General features: G+C 38.0%; 1 protein-coding gene across 1 annotated transcript in view; it reads left to right on the plus strand.

Annotated features, from left to right (window-relative positions):
- The window catches only part of SNX4 (sorting nexin 4), a 79,934-nt gene that overhangs the window by 26,251 nt on the left and 38,689 nt on the right, over positions 1 to 14,994 (plus strand). Inside the window, 2 exon segments of the mRNA NM_001133520.1 lie at positions 375 to 422; positions 7,945 to 8,000. Of these exon segments, the coding sequence (NP_001126992.1) occupies positions 375 to 422; positions 7,945 to 8,000 (104 nt within the window).

Raw genomic sequence — 14,994 nt, forward strand, 5'->3', positions numbered from 1 at the left:
ATTTTAAGGATCTTTTCATTAATTTATATGCAATTTATTTTTTGTTATGAATTTCTAATTAGTGGATTATGTCATTCTTTTGGCTAACATTTTTCTATTTAAAGATACTGATGATGGTATTTTTGGTATCATTTAAATAATATTAAAATTTGTCTTCAGTATTTTGAAGCCCAGATCTATAAAATCTTGGGTTCACCTTTTGGTAATCTTTTAGAAGTTGGATTGAATGTTTAATTTTGAAGTGAAAAGAAATTTTTTTAAACCTCTCTCTCCAATTCCTGCTGAAGGAAGAACAGAATGATAGAAATTTAATTTACTTAATTTGGAATATTTGCTTTGCAATAATGATTTCTAAAATTAACTTCAATTTTTAGGAAGGTAACTGGAAGGAGACTGTGAATGAAACTGGGTTTCAGCTGAAGGTAAGAATATTTCTATGAAATTTGCCATTTTCCTTTACAGTTCCCAGCGTGGTGCCATGCACTCATTGGGAACTTGGTATTTATTGAATAAATGAATGTTGGAACTAGTCTTACAATAAATATCATTGGTAAGGTTTTCAAAGAAACACTACAATTCACTTTTGATTTGTGTAATTTTAGTTACTAATGAGACTATAATGGGCATATTTATTCTACAGGGAAAGAACATTTTGAAACAGTGATTTTTTTTTTTTTTTTTTTTTGGTTAGTGTTTATAGTAATGAAGCAGTAATTTAAATACAAGTTGTAGATTTTCCCCAGTGTACTAGTATTATACCTTGCCTCTTTTTTTCTTCTGTCCTGTTTCCACTCGTATCCCTGCCCGCCGACAATTGCTCACTCTATCAGATATGAAAGAGTCCAACCTTAGCAGTCTAATAGATAAGCCCTTAGTCATGCTTCTTCTGTCTGTTGAGACATCGTGGCCAGTTTGAAATGGGGACAAAGGAGTCATTTTGAAATAGTTCTAAGTTTTATCTGTTAGTGGTACAGGATTATTTAGTTTTTGTAACAGCTTTTTAAATTTAGTCATTAGAATTAGTGTTTGGGAATGAGATGATGATCTGAAAATCGAGAGCATAGTGGTGGTAAGCTGGACACTCGAGTTCTATGCTGCTGTTTATTTCTTCCCTAAAAGAAATACAACAAAGGTTATTACAAACTTTTTAAATTTTTCATCTCTGGTGTAAACTGAATAGGTAAGTAGACTAACAGAATAAAAATTGATATATAACATAATATAAATTGTTAAATGACTCACATGATAATACAGTACCAAAAGTTCAATATAATATGTCTAGACAAGAAGAAGAAAATTTTTTTACAGTAATTTAAAAAACACTTCCCATGCATTGGCCCATAGATATTTGAAATTTGGCACAAAACAGACTAGAAAGAGGAAAATTTTTTTCTGCAGAGAAAATATGATAAACCAGTTCTGTCATAAACTGATTCTAATTTATAAATATTTTGGAGTTTTTATGATTTTGAGACAGAGTCTTGCTCTGTCACGCAGGCCAGAGTGCAGTGGTGTGATCACGGCTCACTGCAGCCTTGAACTCCTGGACTCAAGCGATCCGCCTGCCTCAGCCTCCCAAGTAGCTGAGACTACAGGTGCGTGCCACCATACCTAGCTAATTTTAAAATTTTTCTTTTGTAGAGATGAGGTCTCACTGTGTTGCCCAGGCTAGTTTCGAACTCCTGAGCTCATTGTCTCCCCTTAGCCTCCCAAAGTGCTAGTTTTACTGTGCCCAGCTATAAATATTTAGTTGACAGATATACTGAAACAATTAGAATTTTCTTGGCTGTAATCCATCACTTTATAACACTCAAGAGGGAATGGTAGAATTTGAGTTTAGGGATGGATCTGAAATAACTTGGAAGTTTAAAAACTGATTTATGTTTAGATAGAGTTTTCTGAAAAATAGTTTGATATGTTAAAAGCTAACAAGGAAAAGGTTAAACTAAAATACAATCATTTTAGTGAATTCTCTTTATATAACAAAAATTTTAAAAATTCTAGTCATTAAGTCTTTACTGCAGTTAATAGTTATCAGTTTTTGTCTTTGAATCCAGTTTTTGGCCGTAACTTTAGTGATTCTGAGAAAACTCTTGAGTTTCTCCATCGTTATAAAATTGCTATTTACCAGTGCCTTGAATCTTATGTGTAGGTGCTACTTAAGTATTTAGATAGAATGTTTCATTGTGGGGGAGCCTTATGTATTGTACTTTTAAAAAGTATTTGAAAGGTAATATCAATATACAGAATTAATAATTGAAAACATCAAGCTTCTAATGAAGTGAGCCAGAAATAAAATTGTTGGAGAGAATTCAGAAACCCATGTGTCTCTCTGTATTCCTTATTTTGTTGTGGATGTTCCTTGTTTTAAGTCCTTCCTCCCATCAGGGAAATGGGACCTTTTTGCATAGCCTCATATACGTGTGTACATCATACAAATGTCCACAATCATATGTAAATAACATACGTGTGTGTGTGTGTGTGTATATATATATATAAAGAGAGAATGAGTGTGTCATATTTCACTTATCTGGAGGTCATATATTTGGCAGTTACAGCTAATCTGATCACAGTTGAAAGCTGGGACTTAAGCAAAACTGACTTCTGAGATGTTCAAGGGGATGTAACATGGCTTCCTGCTATACTTTACTACTATACTTTGGTCTTCCTGTAGCGGACCCATTAATTTTATTATAGGTATTCGGACAAATTTGGCTGTTTTTTAGGTTACAACCTATTTGAGCAGAGGATTAAAAAGTGAGTGGAGACAGTCACATTGTGACAGTAGTGACAATTGACAGCTGAGCCTGATAGCGGAAAAGGAGGTAGCAGTGGTATGTGAGTCACACACACGTTGCAGAATGGGTACATTCGGAGTGAGGCAAAATCGCTACCCACCTGTAACCCCCAGGGCTTCACTGTGTCATAGATGGGTTCAGTATTAATTGTTGGTAATGGTTAACTGGAGGCCTCAAGAAAAAGTAGAATTTTGCTTGTGTACTCTTAATTCAGGGTGTGGTCAGTGGACTGCATGTAACTCAGTTGATGGGATTGTTTGTTCAAAATACTGAATTCATCCCAGACGTACATCCCATTAGCCTAAAACTTGACAACTATTGCTATAAGGCAATAAAGAAAACTATTTTTAGGAAGATAATTTAAGAAAGATTTTCCAAAATGATAAAAAAGAAGAAAACTTTTTTTAGAATCTAAAAACAGTTTCTTATCTGAGTATTACCATCATCATATATGCTTACTATGTGCTAAGTACTATACTATAATTATACTATGTTTATTTTGCTGAATATTGCCTCAGTATCTTTGAGGTGAGTTAATATTCCCATTTTTTAGATGAGGAACTCTAGAACGTGACTTAGCCAAGGTCACATAATTACAAGTGATAGAGGCTGAATCCAAGTCTAGATTAACTGAAAGCCCTCCTTAATTACCATCCCATATTACCTCTCTTGCTTATTAATTATGTAATTAATATTTGCAGAGATGGTTGTTAAAGGAAGTGTTGAAAGCTGTATTTCTGTGAACGTGAGGTCATTCTGAATGAGACCAAATATTCATATCTTATAAAAATATTTGACCTTGGCTCTTGGATTGTTATCCTCAAATTGAAATGTTATCTTACTTTAATTTTCCTTTTCTCAGACATATTTTGTCTGTAGTTTGGCCTACTAGATTAACATTTTTTTTTTTTTTTGAGATGGAGTATTGCTCTTTCACCCAGGCTGGAGTGCAGGGGTGCGATCTCTGCTCACTGCAAGCTCCGCCTCCTGGGTTCACCCCATTCTGCTGCCTCAGCCTCTCGAGTAGCTGGGACTACAGGCGCCCGCCACCATGTCCAGCTAATTTTTTGTGTGTGTTTTTTAGTAGAGACAGGGTTTCACCGTGTTAGCCAGCATGGTCTCAATCTCCTGACCTTATGATCTGCCCACCTCGGCCTCCCAAAGTGCTGGGATTACAGGCATGAGCCACCGTGCCCGGCCGGCAATATTTTCTTAAAATTTTTGAGAGCGATCATTACACCCAGCAAGATAATCATAAAATTTAGTTTCTTTCTTTCTTTTTTTTTTTGACACGGAGTCTCCCTCTGTCACTTAGGCTGGAGTGCAGTGGCGCCATCTCGGCTCACTGCAAGCTCCACCTCCCCAGTTCAAGCCATTCTCCCACCTCAGCCTCCTGAGTAGCTGGGACTACAGGCGCCCACCACCATGCCTGGCTAATTTTTTTGTATTTTTAGTAGAGACAGGGTTTCACCGTGTTAGCCAGGATGGTCTTGATCTCCTGACCTCGTGATCCGCCTCGGCCTCCCAAAGTGCTGGGATTACAGGTGTGAGCCACCACGCCCGGCCAAAATTTAGTTCCTTTTTATCTGTGTTCTATTTAACATAAGCATGAGCAACCTATTTTTTCATCATTACTGGTTATTGGCATTTCTTCTTTTTTTGGGGGTGGAATATTTATATAAATACTCAATCTGGGCTTGGTGGCATGTTCCTATAGTTCTAGCTACTTGGGAAGCTGAGGCAGGAGGATCACTTGAGCCCAGGAGTTTGAGACCAGACTGGGTAACATAGCGAGACTCTGTTTCTATTTAAAAATAAATACATACACAAAATATAAATACTCATTTTACTTAATTCAGTGAAAGAAGAGCAAAGGGTTTATCCCTAGAGTAATGAACATATAAACTAGTTGCTTTAGTATAAAAGTGACATTTTAACTCAGTTAACATAGTTAGTCATGAAAACATTGTTCTAAATACCCAATCCTTAAATGAATTTAGGCTGATTCATAAGAACCCTGGACCCTGCCTCTTCCCTGGGGCAAGGACTACCGGAGCCAAGGTCTGGGCCCTTAGTTAGGATCTCTTTTAATCTCGTTATTGCACAGGAACTCTCAGAGATCCAATGTGGAGATTCCAAATGCTGGTGCCTACAGTGTGAGGTACTCTTCTAAGTGTTGCGGATACAGTAGTGAATGAGCTGGAAATATTCATGAACTCTGTGTTATTGTGGAGCTTATATTTTAGTGGTTGGAGACATTAAGTTAGCATTTAAATAAAAAATAAGATACTTTAAAATAGTGATAAGTAGTATAAAGGACATAAAGCATCGTCCTTGTTGGGGAATATGACAGCAGGGATTATTTTTCAAGGGTTACCCTAAGATGAGTGACCATAAAGTTTATTATCCAAATGGGACCCCTTTAGAGAGGAAATAGGGACATTTAAGATGGGGACAATTGCACTCCAGTCTGGGTGACAGAGCAAGACTCTGTCTTGAAAAAAAAAAAAAAGATTAGGACAACAGTTATAAACCAGGACTCTCCTGGGCAAACCAGGCCACATGGTCACCCTCCTTTAAAAAGCCTACATTTGAGCTGAGACATTAGTGATGATGAGAAACCTGCAGTGAAGTCACCAGAGTCCAAGGAAGAGGAATGCTCCTTGAGAGGGAGGCCCAGACTGGGTGTGCTTTACTAGGTAATGTGGGGGGGGAAGATAAAGCAGGTAGAAGTGTTGCCACAGCAGCCTTTGTACAGTCCAGGGGCCACCTTCACACTGTGCCTTTTTATGGCTCTTATATTCTTTTTTTTTTTTTTTTTTTTTTTTGAGATGGAGTCTTGCTCTGTCACCCAGGCTGGAGTGCGGTGGCGCGATCTCGGCTCACTGCAAACTCTGCCTCACGGGTTCAAGCGATTCTCCTGCCTCAGCCTCCCAAGTAGCTGGGATTACAGGCATGTGCCACCACACCTGGCTAATTTTTTGTATTTTTAGTAGAGACAGGGTTTCGCCATATTGGCCAGGCTGGTTTCAAACTCCTGACCTCGTGATCCGCCCGCCTCAGCCTCCCAAAGTGCTGGGATTACAGGCATAAGCCATCACGTCTGGCTTATGGCTCTTATATTCTTAATGGACAGCCAAGAATCAAGTGAACAAGATGATTCAGATAATGCTGTTTCAAAGGAAGTAAAATAGGATCATAGGAGACAATAATGAATTAAGGGGCATCTTTAGGTGTTGATGGGGAATCTGATTAGGTGGGCGATAACCTATCAGATTTGGAACAGTCCAGGTAGTTTTTCAGAGATCCAGCGGTTTGGTGACATTTTAGTCAGCTTCCCCTTTTTTATGTAATCTTCTGAAATGAGCAGATTGAGTTGGGTGTGGAGATGGACCTGATCTGACAAAACATTTGGTTAGCAAAGGTTAGAATGGTGACCTTTTACATTTATATGACTTTTAAATTGGTAAATTGGTGACTTTAAAAGTAAAAAATAAATTGCTGGTGTTAAAAAGCATGAGATTCAAGAAAAGATACAAATGAATATTTTTTTCCTTAGTGATTTATGTAGTTTCATCCTCATTTAAAGAATCACATTTTGCATGTGACTGAAGTCATGAATACTTACAAGATCCTTTGGTTTTTAGTGATTTTTAATATATGCCTTAAATTCATAGGTGTTTTTATTTATAAGGACTTTGACGTGTATTAGCTAATTTTTCCTTCAGATGTAAGAAGGATCCAGAATTTGTGAAATACTGATTTTAGAAATAGGAGAATTCCATAAGAGAATTCCCTAAAATCAAAGTAAACTACTTTAGATATTCTTTAGATAGCCCTTTAAATCTCTTTTGGTCTGGAGTTCTAGGAGGCTGAACTTGTGAGTAGTATATTTGTTATATTTGTTTTTATTTTCTTAGCCAAGTAATCTGGGAAGCCTTAGTAATATTTTTGTTTTGTTTATTCATTAACAGTAGTTGTAATTATGAGTTGGAAGTTGTAATAGTGTAAAATTTTCAAGGTGGGATTTTAAAAACCAGACCACATTTAGAAATTGATTCCTGATTGAGCTACCTTTTATGAACCCTAATTGTTCTTGTACCTTGGTTAGAAAAGTTGTTTGGTTGTCTTTTTTTTTGTTGTTTTTTTAATGAGAATTTAGGACAGGACAGGATTTGGATGTGTTAAGTATACATTTTATGCAGTGAAATTATTATTTAGTATTTATCCCTCTGTTTCTTCTTTGAGAGTAATTATCTAGAAATAAATGAAGAAAATAGTTTAAAAGTTGTGTTGTCTTACATTTTCTGCTAGCTAAAAAGTAATTGCTGTAATCTAGCTTGTTTTTTTAGTAGAGTGTTAGTACATGTATTTCTATATTCTTTCTTCTAAAATACAGATTGTGAAAATGAGAAAAACCAGTGTACATTTGCTTTGGAACTACCCTCGGTAGATGCAGACTCTAAAGCAGTAGTTTCTTTTTTGAGATGGAGTCTCTCTCTGTCGTCCAGGCTGGAGTGCAGTGGCACGATCTCAATTCACTGCAACCTCCGCCTCCCAGGTTCAAGCGACTCTCCTGCCTCAGCCTCCCGAGTAGCTGGGATTACAGGCACGCGCCACCACACCCAGTTAATTTTTTTGTATTTTTAGTAGAGACGGGGTTTCACCATGTTGGCCAGGCTGGTCTCAAACTCCTGACCTCAAGTGATCCTCCTGTCTCGGCCTTCCAAAGTGCTAGGATCACAGGCATGAGCCACTGTGCCCGGCCATTAAAGCAGTAGTTTCATTTAGTTTATATATACATATCATTGCTTTTCTTGGCCTAGAGAAAAACTACTGTTTTCACATGACCTCTTCCAAATTCTAATAATGCAGTGCTGTATGCCTGTTTGTGTATTGGTTGGTGTGTACAGTTGTTTTACTTTGGTACCATTGAATGCCATGTATTCAGTCTGTTTTATAGTATGTTTTTGTAGTGTTTTCAAAAATAATTACTAAGCTTTTTTTAGGCATGTTTAATGTGTTTACAACAATTGATATGAAGAAAACTGTACTTCAGCATCTTAATTCTAAAGGGAAAGTAAAATTGTTTGAATTTTATACCCTGAAATGTAATTGTATTAAGTGAACAAATTATTTTTTCCAGGCAGACTCCAGGTTAAAAGCGCTTAATGCAACATTCAGAGTGAAAAACCCAGACAAGTAAGGTTTTGTTTTAATAACAGTTACAATGTTGTTTTGAATGGTGCCTATCAATCTATTTAATTTTTCATTTCTGAATGTGTGCACTGTATTTGCTAAATATTTTACCTATTCACATTTAGTGAAATCCTTTTAAAGTCTAAAACTGAATTTGAAATTTGATAACTTGATTGGGGGTATGATTGTGACTGAAGTTTTATAAAATTAAACCATTGCTTTTTTCTAGAAGGGTTTGTTAAGTGTTGTTGCAGATATCAGAAAAATGAGAAAAGTAATTTTAATTTTATAGTTTTCCTTATACGATTTTGCTTGTTAAATATGCACAGCTCAAGATAAGAAAATTATATACTTTTTACATATACTTATTAATGAACCATCTAGTTTGTATACCAAGAAAATTTCACGAAGATATATGACAAATACTTGATTTTATTAATATCAGCTAGTATTTGTGAGAGCATTTCCATATTAAAAGAAGCCAGTGTATTCAGAAATTACTTAACATGGGGTGGGACCTATGTATTTAAGATTTTGGTTTTGCTTAATCTTTATATTTGGTGTATAATTCAAACTGTACATTATATGGACCTTTACTTGGCAATTTGGTTCAGTTAGAGTTTTTTAGTTGGATATGTGCTTAGGCAGATGAGGCTTTTTTGTTTTGGAGGACCAAATTTATGAGGTCTGTTAGAATTTCTCTAGTGAATCCTTCAGCACTAATTTCTACATTGTGTAAATTCTTACCAGACAAAGGTGGGGTCTGCATATTCTGATGACCTATTATGCCTGACTTTATAAACCATAACATATTAACAAAATGCCCCTGATTTTTCATATAAATTTTGAATATAAAATCTAAATGAATATTTTTAAATTTTGGTAATTAGGAGGTTGTGATGGTAACTTGAGTTTTTTAATTTTAATTTTTTTATTTTTTGAGGCAGAGACTTGCTCTGTCGCCTAGGCTGGAGTGTAGTGGCGTGATTCCTGCTGATTGCAACCTCTGCCTCCCAGGTTCAAGCAATTCTCCTGCCTCAGTCTCCCGAGTAGCTAGGATTATAGGCACCTCCCACAACGCCCAGTTAATTTTTGTATTTTAGTAGAGATGGGGTTTCACCATGTAAGCCAGGCTGGTCTCAAACTCCTGACTTCAAGGGATCCACCCGCCTTGGCCTCCCAAAGTTCTGGGATTACAGGTGTTAGCCACCATGCCTGGCCTTTTTTTTTTTTAAATAGACTATTTTTTATAGCAGTCACAGGTTTAGTAGAGTTAGCAAAATTGAGTGGAGTATACAGAGAATTCCCATATACCTTCTCTCCACACCTCTCCCCATTGACCTGTCACAGCCTCCCTAACTATCAGCATCCCACACCAGAGAGCTGTGTTTGTTACAGTTGATGAACCTACATTGAAACAGCATTATCAGCAAAGACCATCATTTATGTTAGGGTTCACACTTGGTGTTGGGCAGTTTTTGAGTTTGGACAAATGGATAATGACGTGTATCCACCGTTATCATTTTATACAGAATAGTATTACTGTCCTAAAAATCCTCTCTACTGCACCTGTTCATCTTCTCCCTCAACCCCTGGGAATCACTGATCTTTTTATTATCACCATGGTTTTTTTTTTTTTTTAGAATGTCACATCATATACAGTATGTAAACATTGAGATTGGCTTCTTTCACTTAATTTGCATCTATGGTTCCATTGAGGTTTTTATAAGTATTATACTAACATGCATGGTATATAAGAGGTGTTCTCTAGATTAAGAACTAAAATTATAAGTCACCCTCAAAAAAAAGCTCTGGATAACTTAGTAAGCTAAGTGTATGACTTTGGTGGCTGTACATCCATTAGAGAATTGTTTTTGATTGATATTTTGATAATATTTTTGATTAATGCTAGTATTTTGTCAATTAGTATTTTTCAGTTGAATGAAAAACATTTTGTCAATTGAATGTTTTTCCTCCCTTTTCTGACCCAGCCAGGTTTTCTGAACTGCTGAATTTTATTTACTATCCATATTGTGTGTAGAATTTTAAGTTTAATATGACCAATAATGTCACCAAGGCAGTTTTTTTGCCCTTATGTTCTTGTTAAAGTGTGTAATTGCTATATAATTAGTAATAGGATTTATTTGTCTTAAATTCTGGATAATTGTGTATATTGGTCATTGTTGTATCAGATTCTTAATATGTAGACTCTCTTCTAGATCTAGCTGTTACAATAGATTTTTTTATATGATTATTAAAATATATTACTAAAATAGTTTTGTTATTTCCTAAAATTCAGAAAACCAGAAAGATTGTTTTAGAGGGATTACAAAGTGATTCTTCTAGTACTTGCTTCATTCATGTTTATCTTACCCCAAACTAGACTGTTAAGAGCAGTGAGTGGGAGGGCCTGGAGTCTTCTACTTTTATGTGGCCTTAGGTACTCTGTAAATGCTTTCTTTTGCATATTGGATTGCATATACATATATATGTATACACACACATATATATATTTTTTTGAGATGCGGTCTCACTGTGTTGCTCAGGCTGGTCTGGAACTGCTGGGCTCAACAATCCTCCGCCTCAGCCTCCAGAATAGCTGGAGCTACATGCGGATGCCACTGTGCCTGGCTTGTATATTTTTCTTAAAAGAGATGTGCCCAAGGTCTATCTCCATTTATTGAGCATCTTATATTGTTGCAAATAAACTAAACCCACTAAGTCAAAATCTAGGTGGTAAACTGACCAGATTATATGAGTAACATACTCTCTTTTTTTGAGACGGAGTCTCGCTGTGTCGCCCAGGCTGGAGTGCAGTGCTGCGATCTCAGCTCACTGCAAGCACCACCTCCCAGATTCACGCCATTCTCCTGCCTCAGCCTCCTGAGTAGCTGGGACTACAGGCACCTGCCACCACGCCTGGCAATCTCCTGTCGCTAGTAGAAATAAGCAGTACTAACCACTCATGTACTGTGCTGCATTGCATAGTAGAAGTTTCATCTAATGTGGCCAGTTTTTCTTGGCTGAAAAAAAAATCTATGTAACTTTAGTTAACTCATATGTAAAGTGATAGTTTTTTTCTTTTAAAAGAAAACTAGTTAGATAATTGAGGTTATGATATGTTCAGGTTATTCCTCGAGCTTCTAAATATCAGGTTATATCATTTTGTTATGCTGAGTTTGGGGCAGGAAGTATGGATAGAGAAAAATCTATATAGTGAGTTTTCTTCAAGGAGCTCAAGGTACATCATATTAAGAATGCTTACAGAGACCAGGTGTGGTGGCTCACACCTGTAATCCCAGCACTTTGGGAGGCTGAGGTGGGTGGATCACGAAGTCAGGAGCTCGAGACCCACCTGGCCAACATGGTGAAACCCCGTCTCTACTAAAAATACAAAAATTAGCTGGGTGTGGCGGGGCACGCCTGTAATCCCAGTTACTTAGGAGGCTGAGGCAGGAGAATTGCTTGAACCTGGGAGGCGGAGGTTGCAGTGAGCCGAGATCACGCCATTGCACTCCAGCCTGGGCAACAGAGCAAGACTCCGTCTCAAAAAAACAGAATGCTTACAGATAGGGAGGCAAGAACCAAAGTGTAGAAACTAGAAGAAGAGAAGGGTGGGGAGTGGACTGTCATTTATGATTTCTAACAGTCACTCAGACTACAGTTTCTTTTCTTTCAGGGCTTTATCTTAGGTAATAGTTGCACAAGTTGTAAAGAAGCGTAAGACAATCTGTATGGCTTGATTTATTTTCGGTATAATAGCTAGGTAGAGAAAACTACAGCTGTATGCAAATATGAACTCCAAATAAGGCCGGGCGCGGTGGCTCACGTCTCTAATCCCAGCACTTTGGGAGGCCAAGGCAGGCGGATCACTTGAGGCCAGGAGTCCAAGACCAGCCTGGCCAACATAGTGAAACCCTGTCTCTACTAAAACTACAAAAATTAGCCAGGCATGGTGGCACATGCCTGTAATCCCAGCTACTTGGTGGGCTGAGGCACGAGAATAACTTGAGCCGGGAAGGTGGAGGCTGCAGTGAGTCGAGATTGTGCCAGTGCACTTCAGCCTGGGTGACAGAGTGAGACTGTGTCTAAAAAAAAAAAAAAAGGAAAGCCTTATAAAATAGATAAGTTATACCCCAAGCTGTATTTTTGCCTTTGTTGTTGTTTTTGATACAAAGTCTTGCTCTGTTACCCAGGCTGGGGTGCGGTGGTGTGATCTCAGCTCACTGCAGCCTTGACCTCCCAGGCTCAAATGATCCTCCCACCTCAGCCTCCCAAGTAACTGGGACTACAGGCAAGCGCCACCATGCCTGGCTGGTTTTTGTTTTTGTTTTTGTTTTTGTTTTTGGAGGTGGAGTCTCACTCTTGCCAAGCTGGAGTGCAGTGGCGTGACCTTGGCTCACTGCAACCTCCGTCTCCCGGGTTCAAGCAATTCTCTCTGCCTCAGCCTCCCAAGTAGCTGGGATTACAAGCGCCCACCACCACGCCCAGCTAATTTTTGTATTTTTAGTAGAGACGGGGTTTCACCGTGTTGGCCAGGCTGGTCTTGCACTCCTGACTTCAGTTGATCCACCCGGCCTGGCTAATTTTTTGTGCTTTTGCAGAGACAGGGTCTCACCAGCTCAGGCTGGTCTCAAGTGATCCTCCCACCTTGGCCTCCCAAAGTGCTGGGATTACATATGTGAGCCACTGCACCTAGCCATGTTTTTGCCTTTGAGATTGGAGAGAAGCATTCTCAAAAAGCCTTGATGGAGGGTCTTTTCAACACGAGTCTTGAGAAATGGATGACATCTGATTAGGAGAGGCACCTGTCCAGGCTTACTTACTAAAAGTATGTTAAAGAATATGGAGAATAAGGCCAGACATGGTAGCTCACACCTGTAATCCCAGCACTTTGAGAGGCCAAGGTGGGCAGATCACTTGAGGTCAGAAATTCGAGGCCAGCCTGGCCAACATGGTGAAACCGCATCTCTACTAAAAGTATAAAAATTAACCAGGCATGGTGGCGCATGCCTGTAATCCGAGCTACTCGGGAGGCTGAAATGGGAGAATCACTTGAACTCAAGGGGCAGAGGTTGCAGTGAGCCAAGGTCGTGCCACTGCACTCCAGGCTGGGTGATAGAGCTAGACCCCGTCTCAAAAAGAATATGGAAAATAAAGGGAAACATAAAGCCTGTAATGGCAATAGGTGTACTTTGAGGAGAATAGAAAATACGGCTGATTCAGGCCAGAGGACATATTGGGTTTGGATATAGACAACCTCAAACTACAGTCTTATCAGAATCTGCATTTACATGTTCACTTTTGCATGCCTCGAAGACAGGGATTTTAGATACTTAGTATTTCCGGAGGGAAGTTTTATGTCACCATCTTCCTAGTATGGACTGTCCTCTTTTTAAACTCACTGTTTTCAAGTGAAACTGCAACATTCTGACATTATATATGATTTTTAGTCTTTAATATTTCTCTAAGAACACCTAATCATTTATGATAAGATTCCTCATTTTAATATGCAGACATTCTAGATTTTGACTTGGGCTAAGTAGTTATACCCTCGTTTTCAGAAAATTCATTCCTTTATTTCTTAAACATACATTGTTATCTAAGACTTGATGAATTTTTCACTCTTCACCTTTAGGTCTTCTGATTTCCCAGTAATTGTGATTTTTTTCAAAGGTCCACATCTATCTGTGTCCCCTAGGTGTTTAGAATCTTTTAGCCCTGACTTTCTGGTGATGTGATCACCTGGGGATGATTTGTGTTGTCACTCCTCTCCCCTCACAAGAGATTGTACCAATGTGTTAGTCAAACAGAGAAACTTTAGTGTGCCTTATATGTTCTGTGACCACAGGTGTTAAGACCTTTCAACTCCAGAAACCTCTGCTTCACCTAATTTAAGTGTTCTGAGGCTTACTGTTTATATTCTTATACATTTCTCATATCCAGATTATGACAGCTAAGAATTTTGTAGTCATGCCAGATCCTGAGTATGGAAGCTGACAAAGAAACATTTTTAGGGGACCTAATCAGTTCTGGAGAAGCTTCAGAAGACCTGATCTTTAGAATTTCTAGCTCCTGGGACCCAGCACAAGAGGATCTGATCGAAGAGTTTAACAAAATATTAGCCTCTTGAAACTTAAATTCAAATAATAAAACTTCTAAGGGAAAATTATACCAGCTCAGTTGTAACTGGCTCTACGTAAAGAAAGCCACCCACAGTTATCTGAGATTTTATATATTTATATAAAATACATATTTATATATATTTATATATAAATTTAATTTTATTTAAATAAAAATGTTTTGGAGTACATAATATATTCTTATGGTTAACCAGATATATATGTAGATTGATAAGTATGGAAAAGTTGTACAGTGAAAAGTCTAATTCCTGTTCTTCTCTATCAATTTCCCCTCCCCAGAGAGTAACACCGTGTTAGTTTTTAGGTTTATATTCCTTCAAAGTTTTATCCTACAAATGCAAGTGTACATTTTCCACCTTCCATCTTGGATATAAAAAGGGAGATTTGTACTCCACTTAATTGGGAGCCGATCTTGCCAACTCTTTTATCCCTGAATTATTTTCCTTGCTGAAAAACACTGCCTTGGGGGGAATAAGAGTGGTTAAGTATTTTATCTAGTGATTTGATGTCCTCAACTTCACCACTGCCTCTTTATTTAAATGAACCACAGTAACTGAATACTTGGGGTCTGTGAAAAGTTTTTTAAGCCACATTACAGAGTTTGGACTTTGTCTCAGGATCAGCGGATAACCTTTGCAGTAGAAAGCTGCTTAAAAGCAAGGGGGTGGTATAGATATGGACTTTGGAAGATCATCCAAGCAGAGCGGACAGTAGATTAGAGGAGTGTGGGAGTGGGCTAGGAGGCCAGTCAGGAAGACTGGTGAGAGATGATGATGCTAATCTGAATTTAGGGCATTGGCAGAGAGGCCAGAGAAAAGTGAGTGGATTGGGGCAATGTTTAGGAGGTAGGATCA

This window comes from Pongo abelii, chromosome 2 (assembly GCF_028885655.2).
Source record: "Pongo abelii isolate AG06213 chromosome 2, NHGRI_mPonAbe1-v2.0_pri, whole genome shotgun sequence".
Lineage (NCBI taxonomy): Eukaryota > Metazoa > Chordata > Mammalia > Primates > Hominidae > Pongo > Pongo abelii.